At 41.1% G+C, this 23996-nt stretch overlaps 1 protein-coding gene across 1 annotated transcript in view; it reads right to left on the bottom strand.

Moving 5' to 3' along the window:
- LOC141103591 (uncharacterized) overlaps positions 1 to 23996 on the bottom strand; it is a 535587-nt gene that overhangs the window by 467619 nt on the left and 43972 nt on the right. The window contains exons 11-16 of the mRNA XM_073593357.1: positions 20078 to 20129; positions 19901 to 19967; positions 19579 to 19801; positions 19197 to 19248; positions 19022 to 19088; positions 18703 to 18925 (exon numbers count right to left, since the gene is read on the bottom strand). Coding sequence (XP_073449458.1) covers positions 18703 to 18925; positions 19022 to 19088; positions 19197 to 19248; positions 19579 to 19801; positions 19901 to 19967; positions 20078 to 20129 — 684 coding nt within the window. The remainder of the gene's footprint in view (positions 1 to 18702; positions 18926 to 19021; positions 19089 to 19196; positions 19249 to 19578; positions 19802 to 19900; positions 19968 to 20077; positions 20130 to 23996) is intronic.

Here is a 23996-nt window from a genome sequence, read left to right as displayed (position 1 = left end):
GTTTTAACCCCTTGATTGCCCCCTAGTTAACCCTTTCACCACTGATCACCGTATAACTGTTACGGGTGACGCTGGTTAGTTTGTTTATTTTTTATAGTGTCAGGGCACCCGCCGTTTATTACCGAATAAAGGTTTAGCCCCCTAATCGCCCGGCGGTGATATGCGTCGCCCCAGGCAGCGTCAGATTAGTGCCAGTACCGCTAACACCCACGCACGCAGCATACGCCTCCCTTAGTGGTATAGTATCTGATCGGATCAATATCTGATCCGATCAGATCTATACTAGCGTCCCCAGCAGTTTAGGGTTCCCAAAAACACAGTGTTAGCGGGATCAGCCCAGATACCTGCTAGCACCTGCGTTTTGCCCCTCCGCCCGGCCCAGCCCAAGTGCAGTATCAATCGATCACTGTCACTTACAAAACACTAAACGCATAACTGCAGCTTTCGCAGAGTCAGGCCTGATCCCTGCGATCGCTAACAGTTTTTTTGGTAGCATTTTGGTGAACTGGCAAGCACCAGCCCCAGGCAGCGTCAGGTTAGCGCCAGTAGCGCTAACACCCACGCACGCACCGTACAGCTCCCTTAGTGGTATAGTATCTGATCGGATCAATATCTGATCCGATCAGATCTATACTAGCGTCCCCAGCAGTTTAGGGTTCCCAAAAACGCAGTGTTAGCGGGATCAGCCCAGATACCTGCTAGCACCTGTGTTTTGCCCCTCCGCCCGGCCCAGCCCAGCCCACCCAAGTGCAGTATCGATCGATCACTGACACTTACAAAACACTAAACGCATAACTGCAGCGTTCGCAGAGTCAGTCCTGATCCCTGCGATCGCTAACAGTTTTTTTGGTAGTATTTTGGTGAACTGGCAAGCACCAGCCCCAAGCAGCGTCAGATTAGCGCCAGTACCGATAACACCCAGGCACGCACCGTACACCTCCCTTAGTGGTATAGTATCTGAACGGATCAATATCTGATCCGATCAGATCTATACTGGCGTCCCCAGCAGTTTAGGGTTCCCAAAAACGCAGTGTTAGCGGGATCAGCCCAGATACGTGCTAGCACCTGCATTTTGCCCCTCCGCCCGGCCCAGCCCACCCAAGTGCAGTATCGATCGATCACTGTCACTTACAAAACACTTAACGCATAACTGCAGCGTTCGCAGGGTCAGGCCTGATTCCTGCGATCGCTAACAGTTTTTTTGGTAGCTTTTTATTGAACTGGCAAGCACCAGCGGCCTAGTACACCCCGGTCGTAGTCAAACCCGCACTGGAGTAACACTTGGTGACGTGGCGAGTCCCATAAGTGCAGTTCAAGCTGGTGAGGTGGCAAGCACAAGTAGTGTCCCGCTGCCACCAAGAAGACAAACACAGGCCCGTCGTGCCCATAGTGCCCTTCCTGCTGCATTCGCCAATCCTAATTGGGAACCCACCACTTCTGCAGCGCCCGTACTTCCCCCATTCACATCCCCAACCAAATGCAGTCGGCTGCATGAGAGGCATTTTCTTTATGTCCTCCCGAGTACCCCTACCCAACGAACCCCCAAAAAAGATGTCGTGTCTGCAGCAAGCGCGAATATAGGCGTGACACCCGCTATTATTGTCCCTCCTGTCCTGACAATCCTGGTCTTTGCATTGGTGAATGTTTTGAACGCTACCATTCATTAGTTGAGTATAAGCGTAGGGTACAGCATTGCACAGACTAGGCACACTTTCACAGGGTCTCCCAAGATGCCATCGCATTTTGAGAGACCCGAACCTGGAACCGGTTACCGTTATAAAAGTTAGTTACAAAAAAAGTGTAAAAAAAAAAAAAAATATATAAAATAAAAAAAAATAGTTGTCGTTTTATTGTTCTCTCTCTCTCTATTCTCTCTCTCTTGTTCTGCTCTTTTTTACTGTATTCTATTCTGCAATGTTTTATTGTTATTATGTTTTATCATGTTTGCTTTTCAGGTATGCAATTTTTTTATACTTTACCGTTTACTGTGCTTTATTGTTAACCATTTTTTTGTCTTCAGGTACGCCATTCACGACTTTGAATGGTTATACCAGAATGATGCCTGCAGGTTTAGGTATCATCTTGGTATCATTCTTTTCAGCCAGCGGTCGGCTTTCATGTAAAAGCAATCCTAGTGGCTAATTAGCCTCTAGACTGCTTTTACAAGCCATGGGAGGGAATGCCCCCCCCCACCGTCTTCCGTGTTTTTCTCTGGCTCTCCTGTCTCAACAGGGAACCTGAGAATGCAGCCGGTGATTCAGCCAGCTGACCATAGAGCTGATCAGAGACCAGAGTGGCTCCAAACATCTCTATGGCCTAAGAAACCGGAAGCTACGAGCATTTTATGACTTAGATTTCGCCGGATGTAAATAGCGCCATTGGGAAATTGGGGAAGCATTTTATCACACCGATCTTGGTGTCATCAGATGCTTTGAGGGCAGAGGAGAGATCTAGGGTCTAATAGACCCCAATTTTTTCAAAAAAGAGTACCTGTCACTACCTATTGCTATCATAGGGGATATTTACATTCCCCGAGATAACAATAAAAATGATTAAAAAAAATAAAAATGAAAGGAACAGTTTAAAAATAAGATAAAAAAGCAAAAAAATAATAAAGAAAAAAAAAAAAAAAAAAAAAGCACCCCTGTCGCCCCCTGCTCTCGCGCTAAGACGAACGCAAACGGCGGTCTGTCGTCAAACGTAAACAGCAATTGCACCATGCATGTGAGGTATCGCCGCGAAGGTCAGATCGAGGGCAGTAATTTTTGCAGTAGACCTCCTCTGTAAATCTAAAGTGGTAACCTGTAAAGGCTTTTAAAAATGCACTTATTTTGTTGCCACTGCACGTTTGTGCGCAATTTTAAAGCATGTCATGTTTGGTATCCATGTACTCGGCCTAAGATCATCTTTATTATTTCATTAAACATTTGGGCAATATAGTGTGTTTTAGTGCATTAAAATTTAAAAAAGTGTGTTTTTTCCCCAAAAAATGCGTTTGAAAAATCGCTGCGCAAATACTGTGTGAAAAAAAAAAATGAAACACCCACCATTTTAATCTGTAGGGCATTTGCTTTAAAAAAATATATAATGTTTGGGGGTTCAAAGTAAGCAAAAAAAAAAAAAACTTTTTCATGTAAACAATGAGTGTCAGAAAGGGCTTTGTCTTCAAGTGGTTAGAAGAGTTGGTGATGTGTGACATAAGCTTCTAAATGTTGTGCATAAAATGCCAGGACAGTTCAAAACCCCCCCAAATGACCCCATTTTGGAAAGTAGACACCCCAAGCTATTTGCTGAGAGGCATGTCGAGTCCATGGAATATTTTATATTGCGACACAAGTTGCGGGAAAGAGTCAAATTTTTTTTTTTTTTTTTTGCACAAAGTTGTCACTAAATGATATATTGCTCAAACATGCCATGGGAATATGTGAAATTACACCCCAAAATACATTCTGCTGCTTCTCCTGAGTACGGCGATACCACATGTGTGAGACTTTTTGGGAGCCTAGCCGCGTACGGGACCCCGAAAACCAAGCACCGCCTTCAGGCTTTCTAAGGGCGTGAATTTTTGATTTCACTCTTCACTGCCTATCACAGTTTTGGAGGCCATGGAAAGCCCAGGTGGCACAAAACCCCCCCCAAATGACCCCATTTTGGAAAGTAGACACCCAAAGCTATTTGCTGAGAGGTATAGTGAGTATTTTGCAGACCTCACTTTTTGTCACAAAGTTTTGAAAATTGAAAAAAGAAAAAAAAAAAGTTTTTTCTTGTCTTTCTTAATTTTCAAAAACAAATGAGAGCTGCAAAATACTCACCATGCCTCTCAGCAAATAGCTTGGGGTGTCTACTTTCCAAAATGGGGTCATTTGGGGGGGTTTTGTGCCACCTGGGCATTCCATGGCCTCCGAAACTGTGATAGGCAGTGAAGAGTGAAATCAAAAATTTTCACCCTTAGAAATCCTGAAGGCGGTGCTTGGTTTTCGGGGCCCCGTACGCGGCTAGGCTCCCAAAAAGTCCCACACATGTGGTATCCCCATACTCAGGAAAAGCAGCTAAATGTATTTTGGGGTGCAATTCCACATATGCCCATGCCCTGTGTGAGCAATATATCATTTAGTGACAACTTTGTGCAAAAAAAAAAAAAAAAAGTGTCACTTTCCCGCAACTTGTGTCAAAATATAAAATATTTCATGGACTCAATATGCCTCTCAGCAAATAGCTTGGGGTGTCTACTTTCCGAAATGGGGTCATTTGGGGGGGTTTTGTGCCACCTGGGCATTCCATGGCCTCCGAAACTGTGATAGGCAGTGAAGAGTGAAATCAAAAATTTACACCCTTAGAAATCCTGAAGGCAGTGCTTGGTTTTCGGGGCCCCGTACGCGGCTAAGCTCCCAAAAAGTCCCACACATGTGGTATCCCCATACTCAGGAGAAGCAGCTGAATGTATTTTGGGGTGCAATTCCACATAGGCCCATGGCCTGTGTGAGCAATATATCATTTAGTGACAACTTTTTGTAAATATTTTTTTTTTTTGTCATTATTCAATCACTTGGGACAAAAAAAATAAATATTTAATGGGTTCAACATGCCCCTCAGCAATTTCCTTGGGGTGTCTACTTTCCAAAATGGGGTCATTTGGGGGGGTTTTGTACTGCCCTGCCATTTTAGCACCTCAAGAAATAACATAGGCAGTCATAAACTAAAAGCTGTGTAAATTACAGAAAATGTACCCTAGTTTGTAGACACTATAACTTTTGCGCAAACCAATAAATATATGCTTATTGACATTTTTTTTACCAAAGACATGTGGCCGAATACATTTTGGCCTAAATGTATGACTAAAATTTAGTTTATTGGATTTTTTTAATAACAAAAAGTAGAAAATATCATTTTTTTTCCAAATTTTCGGTCTTTTTCCGTTTATAGCGCAAAAAATAAAAACTGCAGAGGTGATCAAATACCATCAAAAGAAAACTCTATTTGTGGGAAGAAAAGGACGTAAATTTCGTTTGGGTACAGCATTGCATGACCGCGCAATTAGCAGTTAAAGCGACGCAGTGCCAAATTGGAAAAAGACCTCTGGTCCTTAGGCAGCATAATGGTCCTGGGGCTCAAGTGGTTAAACACTCATAGTTTTGTATAATATATTTTTATATTTGTTATTAATATATCTCATATACTTTTGCATATTCAGTTTGTGTTTGGATCATTAACAATGCGTATATAGGTAGAGATCCAAGGAACATACTAGCTTCCCCAAATATTTTATTATATTTGTATTACTTCTCCCTGGATATTCCTTATTTAACTTTTACTTCTCCTCTTTATATTTGAAGTTTTTGTTTGCAATTTTTAAATTTTTATAGCCCTTGCTTTTTTCCCCTGATCCCAGTCCCTGCCATTTAGCATTTATATATCCTCCACTATCACCATAAATCAGGCTTGACAAAGGGGCAGAAAGCCTGGAAACGACTTGTCTGTTTGATTCCAGTCCACACATGTGCTCTCTGCCCATTGCACATGTGCTTTGTGAGTACTGGTGGTCACTGTGCTCCTGAATACTGGTGGTCAGTCCCCTTGTATACTGGTGGTCAGGGCTTTCTTCTCAAATAATAGGTGCAGCATCTCAACCATGCTTCCATCACAATACAAATGACCCTCTGTCCCCCACTAAGGGGGAGAGAAAGATGCATCAAATGGTGTGTGGCCAAACTGTACTAATAGTTGCAGGATCCTAAAGGGACATTGTTAAATACCAGGAGAGCATTACACACAGGTTGCAGAGTTCAGGCGTGTGTAGTGTGTTACTTACAGAGGGCAGAGTTCAGGAGTGCACTACATACACAGTGCATGTTTCAGAACTATGCTACATACTGAGTGCAGACTTCAGGAGTGCATTATGTACAGAGTGCAGAGTTTAGGCTTGCACTACATACAGAGTGCAGGGGAGTGTGCCACGTTAAGAGTGCTGAGCTCATGGGTGCGCTATTTACAGAAATGTACAAAGTGCGGGATTCAGGCTTGTGCTACACACAAAGTGCAGGGTTATGGTATGCACTACACACAGACAATGCAGGGTTCAGGAGCACACTACGTACACAATTCAGGGTTCAGGAGTGCACTACGTACACAATGCAGGGTTCAGGAGTGCACTATGTACACAATGCTGGGTTCAGGAGTGCGCTACGCACACAATGCAGGTTTCAGGAATGCGATGTGTACACAGTGCTGAGATCAGGAGTGCACTATGTACACAACGTAGAGATCAGCAATGTGCTACATACACAATGTAAAGTTCAGGAGTGTGCTACACACACAATTCAGAGATCAGGAGTGCCTTACATAGACAATGCAGAGATCAGAAGTGCACTACGTACACGATGCAGGGTTTAGGAATGCGCTATGTAAAGAATGCAGGGTTCAGGAGTGCACTATGTACACAATGTAGGGTTCAGGAGTGCGCTATGTACACATTGCAAGGTTCAGGAGTGTGCTATGTACACAATAAAGGGTTCAGGAGTGGGCTATGTACACAATGCAGGGTTCAGGAGTGCACAACACACTCGATGCGGGGATCAGGAGTGCAGTTGTACACAATGCAGGGTTCAGGGGTGCGCTATCTACACAATGCAGGGATCAGCAGTGCGCTATGTACAAGAGCTCTGGCTTGTTACTAAAGTGTGGGAAATATAGGTTTAGTGTAATGCCATCAGAATATCCTTTCATTTGTCAATCCATTCTTCTTCTATTGTGACACCAGCAATGATGAATGGATGGATAAATGAATTGATGGATGGTCGGATGGATGAATGAATGGATAGATGAATGAATGGATGGCCGAATAAGTGAATGAATGGATAGATGAATGAATGCATAGATGGGTGGATGGATGAGTGAATGAATGGATGGATAGTTAGATGATGGATAGATGAGTGAATGAATGGATAGATGGATGAGTGAATGAATGGATAGATGGATGAATGGATGGATGGATGAGTGAATTAATGGATAGATGGATGAGTGAATTAATGGATAGATGAATGGATAAAGAAAAAATATAAATGCAGCGCTCGTGGCTAATCAAAACAAAAAGTGAATGTATTGCCACTGCTATAAGAAAAGTACTAATACTTGGATGATATAAAACAAATACATACAGCGCTGGCAAAATAAAATAAATACTACAACCATAAATGTGATACTATATAAAAAGTGCACTGTGAAATGATCCTATGATCATGAATACATACATTCTATGCGTAAAGTGCTGAATATATAGGATTAATATATAAAGATAAGTGCTGGCAAAAAACAATTGCTAATAAAGTGACAGTGATTGGTCCCAGATATATAAAAAACAATATATAAATTATGTGCTAAAAAAATATAAATTGATATCACAATAACAGTGATTAGTCCCAGATAGGTGCCATAAGCTTAACTACTGTGCAAGACTCTGGGTAGCGGCCCCACTGGAAAATAGCAGCTCTTCAACCTATGCTGACAGTTAGCCACCTGAAGTACTGCAGTTAGATGACTCTGATGTAATGCAATATGGATGGCTTAAAATCGTGGTAAGTGGGATAAAGGCTTGTAGGCATAGAGCATCGAATCAAACCCAAAAAGACAAGGAAAAACAATATGGTGAAGTATTGTGGAGAAAGAGATCACTTGCGCATCACAGCACTACTCACAAGATACATGGTTGCAATCAGGCATATCAGAAAAACTTCCGCGATCGCCGCTCTAAGCGTACGTTCCACGGGAACAGGAAGAAGTGTCACTGGTTGAACGTGAGTCGGATATTGCGTCGACGCGTTTCGCCCCTCCTCCAGGGCGTCATCAAAGACATTTATGGTTGTAGTATTTATTTTATTTTACCAGCGCTGTATGTGTTTGTTTTATAGATGAATGGATAGATGAATAGATGAGTGAATAAATGGATAGATGGATGGATGAGTAAATGAATGGATATATGGATGGATGGATGAGTGAATGAATAGATAGATAGATAGATAGATAGATAGATAGATAGATAGATAGATAGATAGATAGATAGATAGATAGATAGATAGATAGATAGATGAATGGATAGAAGGATGGATGGATAACTCAGAAATCCTGCATTTTCTCCCTATCAGAGTCTCTGTAAGAACCATATGACTTGTGAGAGGAATGCAGGTGTCAGGATGGATGGATAAACAATCTTGTTCTCCTCTGGTAACTTTCCCACACTGTAGAAACCAGCTTGTTCTCTCCACGCTGGCAGCAGTGCAGGCAAACACAACTCACTGTTTCTCAGTGCTGGGGCTGAGGAATGTGTCCCCCATAGCAGGCTGTGCTCTCTCCTCTCTCCTCTCTCCTCTCTCTCCCCTTTCCATCCAGCTTCCGTCATCTCCTCTTCTCAGAAGTCAAAGAAGGCGGGCTGGGGGAAGGTGGCGGGTACAGTCTTTACCATTGGCTGAGGAGGCAGCAGAGAGGTGGATATCCACCCGCCTTTGAAATTAGCCTGTGCCAGTGTTTCATCAGATTAGGCGACCCGTCAGAATGTGTAACAGAAGTGACATTTTGTCGTCACCATCTTGCTACACCCCGCACTCCTCCACAGTAAGGATACAGTGAAAAGGGGGCAAGTGGACATCTTGTTACACCCACCGGAGTTTTGCATTTTACACTTATTTTTAACAGAAAACTGAGTTTATATAGTGAAATACAGTACTTAGAACTCCGTCTGACTGTTTAGATGTTGAACTTTAAAAGCAGCAGCAAGCCTGCGGATCTCACAGGCTTGCTAATCGGACAGAAGATTGCTGCTTTTAAAATTCAACATCTAAACATTCACACAGAGTTCTAAGTACTGTATTTCACTATATAAACTCAGTTTACTGTTAAAAAAGTGTAAAATCCAAGACTCCGATGGGTGTAACAAGATGTCCGCTTGTCCCCTTATCTGTGTATCCTTACTGTGGAGGAGTGCGGGGTGTAGCAACATGGCTGCGACAAAACGCTACTTCCATTACACATTCTAATGGGTCGCCTAATCTGATGAAACACTGGATCTAGCTAAAGATTATCGGCTTCTCCAGCAGCAGCTGCTGTATCCTTCCTCAAGAAAAAAGAGTGCCCATCTTCCAGGCAGCAATAGAGAACATGCAGACAAGAAAAAAAAAAAATAACATCTGCAAATACTACCATGTGGATTTTGGGGGTGTTATGGGGGTGCTTAAATAATTTTTGAGGCGGCTTGAGCATCCCCAAGCACCCACTTGGCGCCGTCCTGATTACATGGTTGTTAAGTAGTTAAATATTTCTTCATCTGAGATTCTAGCAGTAATTACAGTATCCATTGGTGGCGACAATGCTAAGTCACTGCCTCTAAATTATCAGTAACTTTGTCAGCCTGCCTTGTGTGCTCCCTCCGTTGGCTGTTGGGCTTCGGACCTAATTTTGATTAGCTATTCTTTTAACCCCTTTTGAATACATATTGTTAAATCTTCCAGACATTTCTGATATTGCATAATGTATAAAGTATTTCCCTGTTACTACTCATTATTTCCAAAGAGAAAACACTCACACCAAAGTCACATTGGGTGATAAATTTAACAATTTATTATAATATTCATGGTCTATGATTATCTATACAGTATATTCCATTTCACTATCCATTTTTGGCTGCGACTTTAATGAACAATTAAGTTTTTGATTATGTATGTCCTGTGATTGGAGTCACTTTGGGCAGGGGGCCCATGGAACCCAGAATCCTTTGGAGAGGTTGGGAAAACCTTGTTTCAGCTCCCCATGCACCTCCTACGTCTAAGGCACCCTGTGTCTATTAGGGGCACAGGCTGACTGAGAAAATGATGGACAGCTATTTAATGGACACTGAGCATGTGGTTTGGATTACATAAAATAGAACAGTAATATTTATCAACAATATCCCTAAAGAAATCTATGATGCATTAATTACACTGTATCAGAATTATGGAACATTGTAATGCCCCGTACACACGGTCGGATTTTCCAATGGAAAATGTGTGATAGGACCTTGTTGTCGGAAATTCCGACCGTGTGTAGGCTCCATCACACATTTTCCATCGGATTTTCCGACACACAAAGTTTGAGAGCAGGCTATAAAATTTTCCGACAACAAAATCCGTTGTCGGAATTTCCAATCGTGTGTACACAAATCCGACGCACAAAGTGCCACGGATGCTCAGAATAAATAAAGAGATGAAAGCTATTGGCTACTGCCCCGTTTAGAGTCCCAACGTACGTGTTTTACGTCACCGCGTTCAGAATGATCGGATTTTCCGACAACTTTGTATGACCGTGTGTATGCAAGACAAGTTTGAGCCAACATCCGTCTGAAAAAATCCTAGGATTTTGTTGTCGGAATGTCCGATTAATGTCTGACCGTGTGTACGGGGCATAAGAGTTTTGTAGACTGTTGCCATGCCAACTGCAATCCCTGATTAATCAAAGCATTGCTTAGATATAGATGCTACTGGGGGCTCCAGCTATTGTGTGAAGGTGTTCTGTGTTTATGCTTATTATAATGTGTATTGTGTCATCTGAGCTAGAAGACGACAAGTGTGACCTGAAAGGTCAGACCTCTGAGTCACCTAGGCTGGTTAAATGACTAGTTAATTAGCTCATGTTAATTTATGTTTCTGGTTACAGTTTTTTTTGTTAAGGTAATATGATCAGGAGGGGGAACCTCCTTCTCAAGTGTATAAAAGCCTGTATTCTTGTTCAAATAAACAGTTATTATTCTGGTTTACTCCAAACTGGTATTGCCTAGTTAGTGGGGTAACTATAGCCAGACTTTTGGGTCTCGTGTTCCAGAACTTGGGAAGCAGCTTCTTGGTGGAGATACCCAACAGGGTGTCCGGAGTCTGTCACATGTCCTTGTTGACATTTATGAGCAGTTTGCAACTTACAGTGGACCTTCGGTCATTTTTTCAACTTTCCATCTATTAAATCTTCTGCCTTTGTTGTTTTAACTTTGGACAGTAAAACATTTTCTGCCAGTAAATACCTTATACAATCCACTTCCTGTTTTTTGCCTGGTAAAAAGCCTAGGCTTATGACATCATGCACAGCTCACTCTCTCACCATCCTGAGAGTTTGCCAGGAAGGCTGAAGGGGGGGATGAGTAATAAGAAGGCCAATGAAAGCTGCAGAGCTGGAGGTGTGCCTCTGTGTGTCTGTGTAAATCTAGGAAGTGAACAGGCAGCTGCTTCCGCTGCCCACAGTTAAAATGGATGCAGCCAGACTTAGAGGTTAGTTTAAAAAATACTATTTGTATACACACACACACACACACATATAGTAAATCATTTTTTTGGGGGGGGGGGTAACATAAACTTTAAAGAAATATGATTTTTTAGATTATTATTTTGTTTTCAATCTCTTTTTATTATTTAGATTATTATTCTTTGTATTGTAGCCTTAATGAAAGGAAATGTGATGGCTTCCTCTTTCTGTTAATTATTTTAAAAAGCATACGGGACACTATCATCATTGGCTTGACATCCTTACTACTTCCTAGAAGAATGTTTTGCTGTGTCATCATTAGGGAACTTTCTCCTGCCTACTTTTCAAGATGAAGGTTATTGGGTAGAATAGGAAGCGAAGGAGGAACACTTCAACTTTGACACAGATATTTAAACCCCGGCAGGGTACCCAGTCCTTCCCCACTCTATCCACACCTGCCTGATTTAGAGGACCTTCCTTTTTCCATTGTGAAAGAAAAAAAAAGCACTTGTTGAGCAATTGGCATGCAGGTAATATATCTTGTCTCTAAAATTGTAGCAACTGTTAGCATGAGATGTGAAATATACATTTCTTATTTTTTAATCCCCGTTTTTAAACCCATAATTGTTCAGCCATGTCTTTTTTTCCCTTTTCTATCACCCTAAAACTAGCTGTATCAATTGTGCTTGTTCATCCGTGGATTCAGTGGTTTCAGGTTCTTCTAGATTATGAAATATAAATGACTCAGAAAAAGATTCATAGTTATTTGATGTAATTCCATTCCTGCTGGATCCACTGTAACTGCTTTGACCAGGTATCTTCTTTACTGTCACTAGCCCTCCATCATTTTCCAAAATTCCAGCATGGATAGCTGATTTGCAAATGGAAGAATCCTATGAAATAAGCAAGGTAATACATTATATAATTATCTCTCTCTCTCTATAGAATAATTATATACTTTTGAATCATGCTTCATTTTTATTTTAATATGAGAATGGTATTAATGAGTTTAAAGCAGAACTAAAGTGTCTTAATCCTCATTAACTATTTTTAATCCTTAACAAACACAAGTATGAGGTGCACAACCAATCTTATAGAACAATATACCTATAAGTAAAATAGCACATGAGGAGGTTGAGCAATTTCCAATGAAAAGTCCATAAAACTAGCATGAGGTTAATAACTAAATATCCATACAATAAGGGAGCCACCTTGAGGAAGCAGAAGCAGGTTCTGATGAATAACTGAAAAAACAAGAAGAAGAGACGCCTCTAAGAGTAGGCGTATACAATAATTTAATAGCTCAAGACAAATGACAACTTACAGAAGAAGGATAAAAATTGGCACTTCTGTAGTTAAGGGAGAATATCCAGATGAGCTCATCACTGTCCTCATCACTGCACGCCGTCCTCTTCTGCGCCCCAAGCCTCACTTTGGAACTGATTCCACCTTATGCCCGACACACCTGGCGGGAGCCGGTGGCTGAACAGGACATTCACTGACGAGAGCTCATTGGGATATTCTCCCTTAAATTCCTATTTTTATCCTTGTTCTGTAAGTTGCCATTTGTCTTGAGCTATTAAATTATTGTATACTCCTATTCTTAAAGGCGCCTCTTCTTCCTATTTTTAATCCTTATCCTGCTAGCCAGCCTTAGTAAATAGGGATGAGCTTCGAGTTCGAGTCGAACTTATGTTCGACTCAAACATCGGCTGTTCGCAAGTTCGCCGAACAGCGAACAATTTGGGGTGTTCGCAGCAAATTCAAATGCCGCGGAACACCCTTTAAAAGTCTATGGGAGAAATCAAAAGTGCTAATTTTAAAGGCTTATATGCAAGTTATTGTCATAAAAAGTGTTTGGGGACCTGGGTCCTGCCCCAGGGGACATGGATCAATGCAAAAAAAAGTTTTAAAATGGCCATTTTTTCAGGAGCAGTGACTTTAATAATGCTTAAAGTCAAACAATAAAAGTGTAATATCCCTTTAAATTTCGTAGCTGGGGGGTGTCTATAGTATGCCTGTAAAGGGGCGCATGTTTCCCATGTTTAGAACAATCTGACAGCAAAATGAAATTTCAAAGGAAAAAAAGTCATTTAAAACTACTCGCGGCTATTGCATTGCCGGTCCAAAAAATACACATAAAAGTTCATTGATAAAAACGGCATGGGAATTCCCCACAGGGGAACCCCGAACCAAAATTAAAAAAAAAATGACGTGGGGGTCCCCCTAAATTTCATACCAGGCCCCTCTGGTCTGGTATGGATATTAAATGGAACCCCGGCCAAAATTTTTAAAAAAATGACGTGGGGGTCCCCCTAAATTCCATTCCAGACCCTTCAGGTCTGGTATGGATTTTAAGGGGAACCCCACGCCAAAATTTAAAAAAAAACGGCGTGGGGTCCCCCCAAAGATCCATACCAGGCCCTTATCTGAGCACGCAACCTGGCAGGCCGCAGAAAAAGAGGGGGGGACGAGAGAGCGCCCCCCCTCCTGAACCATACCAGGCCACATGCCCTCAACATTGGGAGGGTGCTTTGGGGTAGCCCCCCAAAACACCTTGTCCCCATGTTGATGAGGACAAGGGCCTCATACCCACAACCCTGGCCGGTGGTTGTGGCGGTCTGCGGGCGGGGGGCTTATCTGAATCTGGAAGCCCCCTTTAACAAGGGGACCCCCAGATCCCGCCCCCCCTGTGTGAAATGGTAAGGGGGTACAAAAGTACCCCTACCATTTCACTAAAAAACTGTCAAAAATGTTAAAAATGACAAGAGACAGTTTTTGAGAATTCCTTTATTTAAATGCTTCTTCTTTCTTCTTTCTTCTATCTTCCTTCATCTTCTTCTGGTTCTTCTGGCTCTTCTGGTTCTTCCTCCGGTGTTCTCCTCCAGCATCTCCTCCGTGGCGTCTTCTATCTTCTTCTCCTCGGGCCGCTCCACACCCATGGCATGGGGGGGAGACTCCCGCTCTTCTCTTCATCTTCTTCTCTTCTTCATCTTCTTCTCCGGGCCGCTCCGCATCCATGCTGGCATGGTGGGAGGCTCCCGCTGTGTGACGCATCTCCTCTTCTGACGGTTCTTAAATAACAGGGGGCGGGGCCACCCAGTGACCCCACCCCCCTCTGACGCACGGGACATGACGGGACTTCCCTGTGCCATTCCCCGTGATGTCACAGGGAAGTCCCATCAAGTCACCGTGCGTCAGAGGGGGGCGGGGTCACCGGTGGCCCCGCCCCCGTTATTTAAGAACTGTCAGAAGAGGAGACGCGTCACATAGCGGGAGCCTCCCACCATGCCAGCATGGATGCGGAGCGGCCCGGAGAAGAAGATGAAGAAGAGAAGAAGAGAAGAAGAGAAGAAGATGAAGAAGAGAAGAAGATGAAGAGAAGAGCGGGAGCCTCCCCCCATGCCATGGGTGCGGAGCGGCCCGAGGAGAAGATAGAAGATGCCGCGGAGGAGATGCTGGACGAGAACACCGGAGGAAGAACCAGAAGAGCCAGAAGAACCAGAAGAAGAAGAAGAAGAAGAAGATGAAGGAAGAAAGAAGAAAGAAGAAGCATTTAAATAAAGGAATTGTCAAAAACTGTCTCTTGTCATTTTTAACATTTTTGACAGTTTTTTAGTGAAATGGTAGGTATCCCCTTACCATTTCACACGGGGGGGCTGGGATCTGGGGGCTTCCAGATTCCGATAAGCCCCCCGCCCGCAGACCCCCGCAACCACCGGCCAGGGTTGTGGGGATAAGGCCCTTGTCCTCATCAACATGGGGACAAGGTGTGTTGGGGGGCTACCCCAAAGCACCCTCCCAATGTTGAGGGCATGTGGCCTGGTACGGTTCAGGGGGGGCGCTCTCTCATCCCCCCCTCTTTCCCTGTGGCCTGCCAGGTAGCGTGCTCGGATAAGGGTCTGGTATGGATTTTTCGGGGGACCCCATGCCGTTTTTGTTTTAAAATTTTGGCGGCCTGGTATGGAATTTAGGGGGACCCCCACGTCATTTTTTTTTTAAATTTTGGTTCGGGGTTCCCCTGTGGGGAATTCCCATGCCGTTTTTATCAATGAACTTTTATGTGTATTGTGGGACCGGCAATGCAATAGCCGTGAGTAGTTTTAAATGACTTTTTTTCTTTGAAATGTCATTTTGCTGTCAGACTGTTCTAAACACGGGAAACATGCGCCCCTTTACAGGCATACTATAGACACCCCCTAGCTATGAAATTTAAAGGGATATTACACTTTTATTGTTTGACTTTAAGCATTATTAAAATCATTGCTCCTGAAAAAAACGGCCGTTTTTAAAACTTTTTTTTTGCATTGATCCATGTCCCCTGGGGCAGGACCCAGGTCCCCAAACATTTTTTATGACAATAACTTGCATATAAGCCTTTAAAATGAGCACATTTGATTATTCATGTTCGTGTCCCATAGACTTTAACGGTGTTCGCGTGTTCAAACAAACTTTTTTCCTGTTCGCATGTTCTGGTGGTTTTAACTTTTTTTTTTTTTTTATATACTTTTCTTTGCTTCTCCCTGGTTTCTGGCCTAGGACAAACAAATTATGTAATACATCCCAGGAGTCTTCATGGGCATTTTTTTTCTTTCATATGGAGGAGCTCAGTTAAGCAAACCCTCCTGCCTGAACTAAGGGTAGATGGATTGCAGGAAGTAAATGCTACATGAATCTGCCCTTATTGAAGATGACCATGGCTAGAAATGCTAGGAGGGTGCTTTTCAATGTGATTTCTCATCAAATAAAGCATGGGAACATGTCTGGATGGGTGAGTTTGATCTGAATACTAAAAATGAATTGAATAGCATTTTCAATTTGGGGTGCTACACTTTAACTTACATCTGTATAGATATAAGTTCCCCACACGTTCTGTTCAGTCACCAAGCAATCCGATGGACATTGGACTCTAGGGCATAGAAAACATTTGTTTGCATTTTGTTTAAATAGCATCTCCAAAATATATTCATTTTTTTGCTATATTCCTTTTAACCAAGTAGTCATTATAATACAAAACCTACATTGTAATAGATTCTTTTAGGTCTCTAGCAGTAGTTGCACAGGTTCCTTGTACTGGAAAGAAAGAGAGAACATTATATCGGTATATTTGTCTACAAAGAATTAGGCATACTGATCTTGATGAGAGACAAAGAAGCAGTCAGTATAGTTGCATCAGGTTTTGTTTATATGTTCAAAGCACAGATACCAATTTCAGCCAATTTGGATTTGTCTTTGGTCTAACTGTATTTTGTGAACGCTTATAATCTGATATTGGTACATTGTAAGGTAACCAGATTTTCAAAATTAAATCCAGAAACCTTCTAATGACCAATCTTACTTTAAACCACACCCAGAAAACATGCCCTTATTTGTAGCCACACCAAAAAACATCATGGCCCCATTTTAACACACCCTCAAATGGTTGGTCACAGACGTTTGGATCAAGAGGCAGACATTCAAGGTATACAGACAAAATGCCAGGGGAACCATGGTCAGAGAAATGATGCAGTGTACGTAGAACATGGTGGTGAACTGTAGGTGTGTCCAAGTAACTGTAATAGTGGGTGAGTCTTAAAGGGGTACGGTTAAATATAATTTGAGTCCTCTCTTCTTTGGGACAAGAGTGCATAATGCATAGTGCGGGAGCTAGGAAAACATAATGCATAGTGCGGAAGCTAGCAATACATAATGCATAGTGCGAAAGTTAGGAATACATAATGCATAGACATACAGCTTATCTGCTTTCTTAGTTTTGGTTAGAAGAATGAAGACCTGCATATGATTACTATGTAAGAAAATATCGGTCCTTACTTTTTCACACATACTAAGAAAACAGAAATGCTTTACATTGATTGATCACTACTGCCAAATATAGGAGCTTGTCTCTGCAATAAAAATGTTTCCCCTGTTTTTGAAAGCCAGGTTGGACAGTAAAGAATATAACCAGACCCATGCTCACGCTAACCTGGAGAAGATGTGCAATGTGTTGATTCAAATGCCTTTTCTCCAGCACAACAAGCTCCACTTTCTTGGTCTTCTTGCTCAGCAGAGCAAGCACTGAGAACTATTACAGCGGCATTGATTCCAGAATACAAGCATCTCCAGGGAAGTTAAATATGGGGAAGTCCAACCATCTGTGCAAAGAGCCACCCCAATATAGATTTGAGGGAGTCTATAACCAATTGTGCATGCAATACCAGAGTGGCAGGCTTGTATCTTTTTTCTGGCCTTTAAATTCTGAAAAATAAAAGCCTACCTGCCAATTGAATCCACTAATTGGCACCCATAGGCAATGGCTACAGAGGCCAGTAGTCGGTCACAGCGCCTGCACTGTGTGGATCAAAACGTCAGACTTCTCTGCCAGGGTTTCACAAGGAAACTTGTTTTCTGGGGACAGACTCCTCAAAATATGGGCTCTCCCCAGCAAATGAAGACCAATAGTATCCTCAGTAAAGAACTGTTCACATTGTCATTTGACAATAAATTATCTATTTGAGCACTGTGCCATTAACTAACTCTGAAGCATATCTAATATTATTGTAGTCGTGTGTAGTCTGTAAGAAGAGGCTACCTGGTGGTTTTTGGGTTGGTATTTTTGTAGGTTTAGGAGTTGGTGGTTTTGAGGAACAATGTAATACAAATGATCCAGTCCAAGATCCATAATAGTTTGTTATGACTCCATTCCTTGTTGATCCAGTGTAACTCGAAAGTCCAGGTGTTTTTTCCACTGTCACCAGTCCTCCATTATTACCCAGAATTCCAGCATGGATAGCTGCTTTGCAAAAAGAGGAATCCTAAAAACCATATATGATATATTATTACAGTTTCATGGTATATTATAGTTTTTGCTGCATTTTATGTGACAATAGTAGCAGTTGGAATAACTTACATCTGTGTAGACATCAGTTCCCCAGACACTTCTTCCATTAACTGTGCAATCCGATGGACATTGGACTCTAGGGAGCAGAAGACACTGGTTTGCACAGTTTTTTTCTAACAAATCTCTTTTCTTTTCTATATTACTATTATCCAGTTAGCAACACTAGTTAAATGAAGGCAATACTCACAGTGCAATAGAATCTTGAAGGTCTCTAGCGGTGGTTGAACAGGTTGCTTGTACTGAAGAGAGAGGGGAAACATTATATCGGTCTACTTGACCAGAAAGTAATAATCATGTTGATTTGGATTATAAACACTCCAGTTGTCAGTTTTTTTACACCAGACTGTGTTTCTATGTTCAGAGCACAGTTACCTATTGCTGCCAATTGCAATATGTTATTGGTTCAACTGAATTAGTGGAAGCTCAATGTTAGATATTGGTAGTGTACATTGCACATACTGTAGTCATTTGACAATGAATGTTCTATTTGAGCACTTTGCCACTACCTAACTCTGAAGGACATATAGTATTGTTTACTATAGTTATGTATGATATTTGAAAGAGACTACCTGGTGGTTTTTGGGTTGGTACTATTGCAGGTTTAGGAGTTGGTGGTTTTGAGGAAGCATGGAATACAAATGATCCAGACCAAGCTCCATAATTGTTTGTTGTGACTCCATTCCTTGTTGATCCAGTGTAACTCTGTTGTCCGGGTGATTTTTCCACTGTCACCAGTCCTCCAGTATTACCCAGAATTCCAGAATGGATAGCTGCTTTGCAAATGGAGGAATCCTAAAAAAAATATGATATGTGATTACAGTTTTCTGATAAATTGTACTTTTTTGTGCTGCATTTTATGTGACAGTAGTAGCAGTTGGGTTAACTTACATCAGTGTAGACATCAGTTCCCCAGACACTTCTTCCATTAACTGTGCAATCCGATGAACATTGGACTCTAGGGAGCAGAAGACACTGGTTTGCACAGTTTTTTTCTAACAAATCCCTTTTCTTTTCTATATTACTATTATCCAGTTAGCACTAGTTAAATGAAGGCAATACTCACAGTGCAATAGAATCTTGAAGGTCTCTAGCAGTGGTTGAACAGGTTGCTTGTACTGGAAAGAGAGGGAAAACATTATATCGGTCTACTTGACCAGAAAGTAATAATCATATTGATTTGGATTATAAACACTCCAGTTGTCAGTTTTGCTACACTAGTCTATGTTTCTATGTTCAGAGCGCAGTTACCTATTGCTGCCAATTGGAATATGTTATTGGTTCACCTGAATTAGTGGAAGCTCAATGTTAGATATTGGTGGTGTAATTGCACATACTGTAGTCATTTGACAATGAATGATCTATTTAAGCACTTTGCCATTACCTAACTTTGAAGGACATATAGTATTGTTTACTATAGTTATGTATGATATTTGACAAGAGGCTACCTGGTGGTTTTTGGGTTGGTACTATTGTAGGTTTAGGAGTTGGTGGTTTTGAGGAAGCACGGAATACAAATGATCCAGACCAAGCTCCATAATTGTTTGTTGTGACTCCATTCCTTGTTGATCCAGTGTAACTCTGTTGTCCGGGTGATTTTTCCACTGTCACCAGTCCTCCAGTATTACCCAGAATTCGAGCATGGATAGCTGCTTTGCAAATGGAGGAATCCTAAAAAAAATATGATATGTGATTACAGTTTCCTGATAAATTGTACTTTTGTGTGCTGCATTTTATGTGACAGTAGTAGCAGTAGCAGGGTTAACGTACATCAGTGTAGACATCAGTTCCCCAGACATTTCTTCCATTAACTGTGCAATCCGATGGACATTGGACTCTAGGGAACAGAAGACACTGGTTTGCACAGCTTTTTCTAACGAATCTCTTTTCTTTTCTATATTACTATTATCCAGTTAGCAACACTAGTTAAATGAAGGCAATACTCACAGTGCAATAGAATCTTGAAGGTCTCTAGCGGCGGTTGAACAGGTTGCTTGTACTGAAGAGAGAGGGGAAACATTATATCGGTCTACTTGACCAGAAAGTAATAATCATGTTGATTTGGATTATAAACACTCCAGTTGTCAGTTTTTCTACACCAGACTGTGTTTCTATGTTCAGAGCACAGTTACCTATTGCTGCCAATTGCAATATGTTTTGGTTCAACTGAATTAGTGGAAGCTCAATGTTAGATATTGGTAGTGTACGCTAGAAACAGAAGAATGATTGTAAAACACCAAGTGCTTTATCAGTTCTGTACCTTTTTGTTTTTATTGATGTTTTTTTTCTTATTTTTTGTTCATTTGTTTTTGTTTGAGCATAGATGTATAATTGTGCCAAGCATGTTTGAATCCATTTACTCTTGACTGACTCACAGACTCTGCTGGAAGTCTATTCCAAGCATCAACTACTCTTTCAGTAAAATAATGCATGCTAAGATCAGTTTTGACCTTTCCTCCTGCTAGTTTGCAGTCATGTCCCCTTGTTCTTAATCTTGAAATCTTGACTTCATATTGAAAATACTGCCCTCGGGGGGCAGGAGGCGGAGCCTAGCAGAGCAGACATGCATTGTTAGAGCTCCACACCGCTGAGGAGAGAAGAGAAGGACAAAGCGGAGCCTGCAGGCTCAAAAGGTATCCATTTGAACCTTTTTGCCCCAGGGAACAAACTGTGAAAGTTTGGGCAGGAAATATGGTACTGGGAGGAAACCGTGGCAGAAATAAAAATCACCTCACAAAGAGCTCACAGGCACTCACTGCAGCTGAAGCAGCTCCAGTCACCTCACAAGATACAGCATCAGGGCGCTCTCACAGACAGAAAATGTCACAGCAAGACTCTCCATTTGAGTCAGATACAGAACAAATCCTCTCACAAACTTCTCCACAAGCCTCCTCAGTATCCCCGGTAATATTATTACAATTTGAAAAGATGCTTCATAAGGCTTTAAAACAAACCTCAGACCAAATAACAAAAAGCCTAACCAAAGAAATAAGAGAGCTGGGAAACCGCACCGCAGCCTTAGAAATAAAAATGGATGAAATTGAAATTACAACCCAAGAAAATATAACAGAATTGGAACAATTAAAAAAAGAGAATTTAATACTTCAAACTAAGCTCGAAGATTACGAAAATAGAGCCAGACGTTCAAACTTGCGCATAAGGGGAATACCTGAAACTGTGACAGACCTGCAATCTACTATTACTGCTCTATTACAAGAACTAAAGCCAGATATCCCTATTGAACGTTTAGAACTGGACAGAGTACACAGAGCCCTCACAGCCAAAAAGAAAGATGGACCCCCACGTGATATAATCACAAAATTTCATTATTACAGAACGAAAGAACAAATACTAATTGCTGCAAGAGAAAAAAAGGAACTTAATTTTCAAGGACACAATTATCAAATTTTTGCTGACCTATCCCAACTTACTATTACTAAAAGACGATCCATGAAACCCCAACTAATGGAACTGCAACGCCACAACATTATGTATCAATGGGGCTTCCCCTTTTCAGTCAGATTTAACTACCAAGGTACAATTTACAGAAGCAGATCAGCAGATGAACTACAACAAACCCTTTTAAAATTAAATCTGACAGAACCCACAAGCAGCAACACTCCCACACGCAGAAGAATGGCATCATCTTCACCTTCAGGCAGCACCCAGAAAATTTCAGAACAAAATGGGAATCATCATTCTCACAAATAAGGCCGTTATGCCACATCATCCATGGACCAAGAAGATTCAATGGACTGACATCCTAATTCCTGATATCTCTTCATTTATTATACTAAGAGATGGTTCTCTATAAAAAACCTATATTTATAACTGAATGTAACTGCATTCTGATAGTCACACACTGTGTGGGATCATGTTACATTCCAGTTATATTTCTTATTACTTCTGATTCATATAGCCTTAGAATATATAAGTGAAATAAGGAAATTCTTGTTCAGTTATATATTATCAGGTAATAACAATAGATTTATTACTTTTTGGGACAAATATGTTCAATAATCCAGAAGTAATGGAAGCTTTTTCTTTCTTTTCTTAAAACAAATATATTATTACCTAACTAGTTCCTGGAACTATGTTTTTGTTTATTCTAATCTGAAGCAATACAACCTCAATTTTATGAGTTAACATATCTAAACAGTTACATATGAATAAAATATGTAATTGTTTACTCTAAAAGGGTTAAAATCCCAAAATAATTCAAACTATCTTCATCAATACCAAAGTTATTAACAGTACCTTTCTAACTGAATTATTTAGCCTAGGGCAAGACTAACCATATACAACCACCCTGGAATAAATAATTTCAACAAAAACTATATTCTGCACTTCAATTAATGAAACATCATTTTGATGTCTTTTGACATAGCACTTCTCTCCTGTAAGCGGAAGATCCGTGTACCCCCATTAGCCCTCCTCATTCTCCCAACCATATTATGTGGGTGTGTGACGAAGGCACTTATTCCCCTGAGAGAGATATTTATTCTCTTTCATGGGTAAATTGTGATTACTTGCAAAAAATAATTTATACAATGTATCATCTAATCACATATGTTTTTTGTTTACTCTTTACTCCAGAATTCACTGGTTTCTTTTCTATCTATTCATCTCTTCAGTCCACACAGGTTGATCTGCGCAGTCAGCTCTGCATAACAAAAAGTAAGTCAAAACTATTTGATCTATTGCCATGGCACCACTGAATATACTTTCCCTGAATGTTCAGGGAATAAATGTCCCTCAAAAAAGGACCAAAGCCTTCCGTACTTTCCATAACAAGAAGGCTCACATAGTATGCCTCCAAGAAACACACTTCACCAAAGATCTACTCCAAAATATATTTCTCCTTTTTATCAACAAATTTACACGGCTTCTGCCTGTACCAAACAAAGGGGAACTCTAATTGCATTTCACCGATCCACACCATTCGCCTTATCATCAGAAATTAAAGACCCAGAAGGTAGATACCTGATACTCATGGGTTATATAATGGATACAGCAATCACGGTGATTTCCTACTACGCTCCTAACAAACAACCTACACCATTCCTCTCACATATATTACAAGTGATTAATACACACAAAATAGGAACAGTGATAATGTGTGGGGATTCGAACCAGGTCCTCCTCCCATTTCTAGATAAATCACCTTTTACACCATCCAAAATAACCTCTAGATTACCTTTTTCTCAACTTCTTTCCAAATACAATCTGGTAGATTCATGGAGAGAAAGTAACCCAATGAAAAAGAAATTCACTTATTTCTCGCACCCTCATCAAACCTTCACCAGAATAGATCATATTTTTCTAACAATAGGAATGATACCAGAAATTATTGCATCAGATATAATTCCGATTCCGTGGTCTGACCATAATGCAGTATACACTACTATAGCCTCAGCCATACCAAAAGCGCATGACCCAACGTGGTACTTACCGGACATAATGCTCAAACACCCACTACATCAGATGGCCATTGAACAAGCTTTAAAGGAATACATATCAATTAATAATACAACAGACATCTCCCCAATAACACTGTGGGAAGCTCATAAGCCTGTCTTGCGTGGTACAATACAAAGACAAATGGCACTATTTAAAAGGGAACGCAAAAATCTAGCAAAAAAACTAGAACTCAATTTTAATGCAGCCTACATATCATTTCAAGATAATCCATCTCAGAGTACAAAATCTCATCTGGAAAAATCTAGATTGGAATACGATCTATTTCTCACTGAGTCAGTTGATAAATCCCTCAAACGCTCCAAACACAATTTCTACATGAATACAAACAAACCAGGTACATATTTGGCTCGGGCATTAAATTCAACTAACAAATCTTTCAAACCAA

This window comes from Aquarana catesbeiana, linkage group LG07 (genome assembly GCF_042186555.1).
Source record: "Aquarana catesbeiana isolate 2022-GZ linkage group LG07, ASM4218655v1, whole genome shotgun sequence".
Taxonomy (NCBI): domain Eukaryota; kingdom Metazoa; phylum Chordata; class Amphibia; order Anura; family Ranidae; genus Aquarana; species Aquarana catesbeiana.
This window is presented reverse-complemented; position numbering and strand designations above follow the sequence as displayed.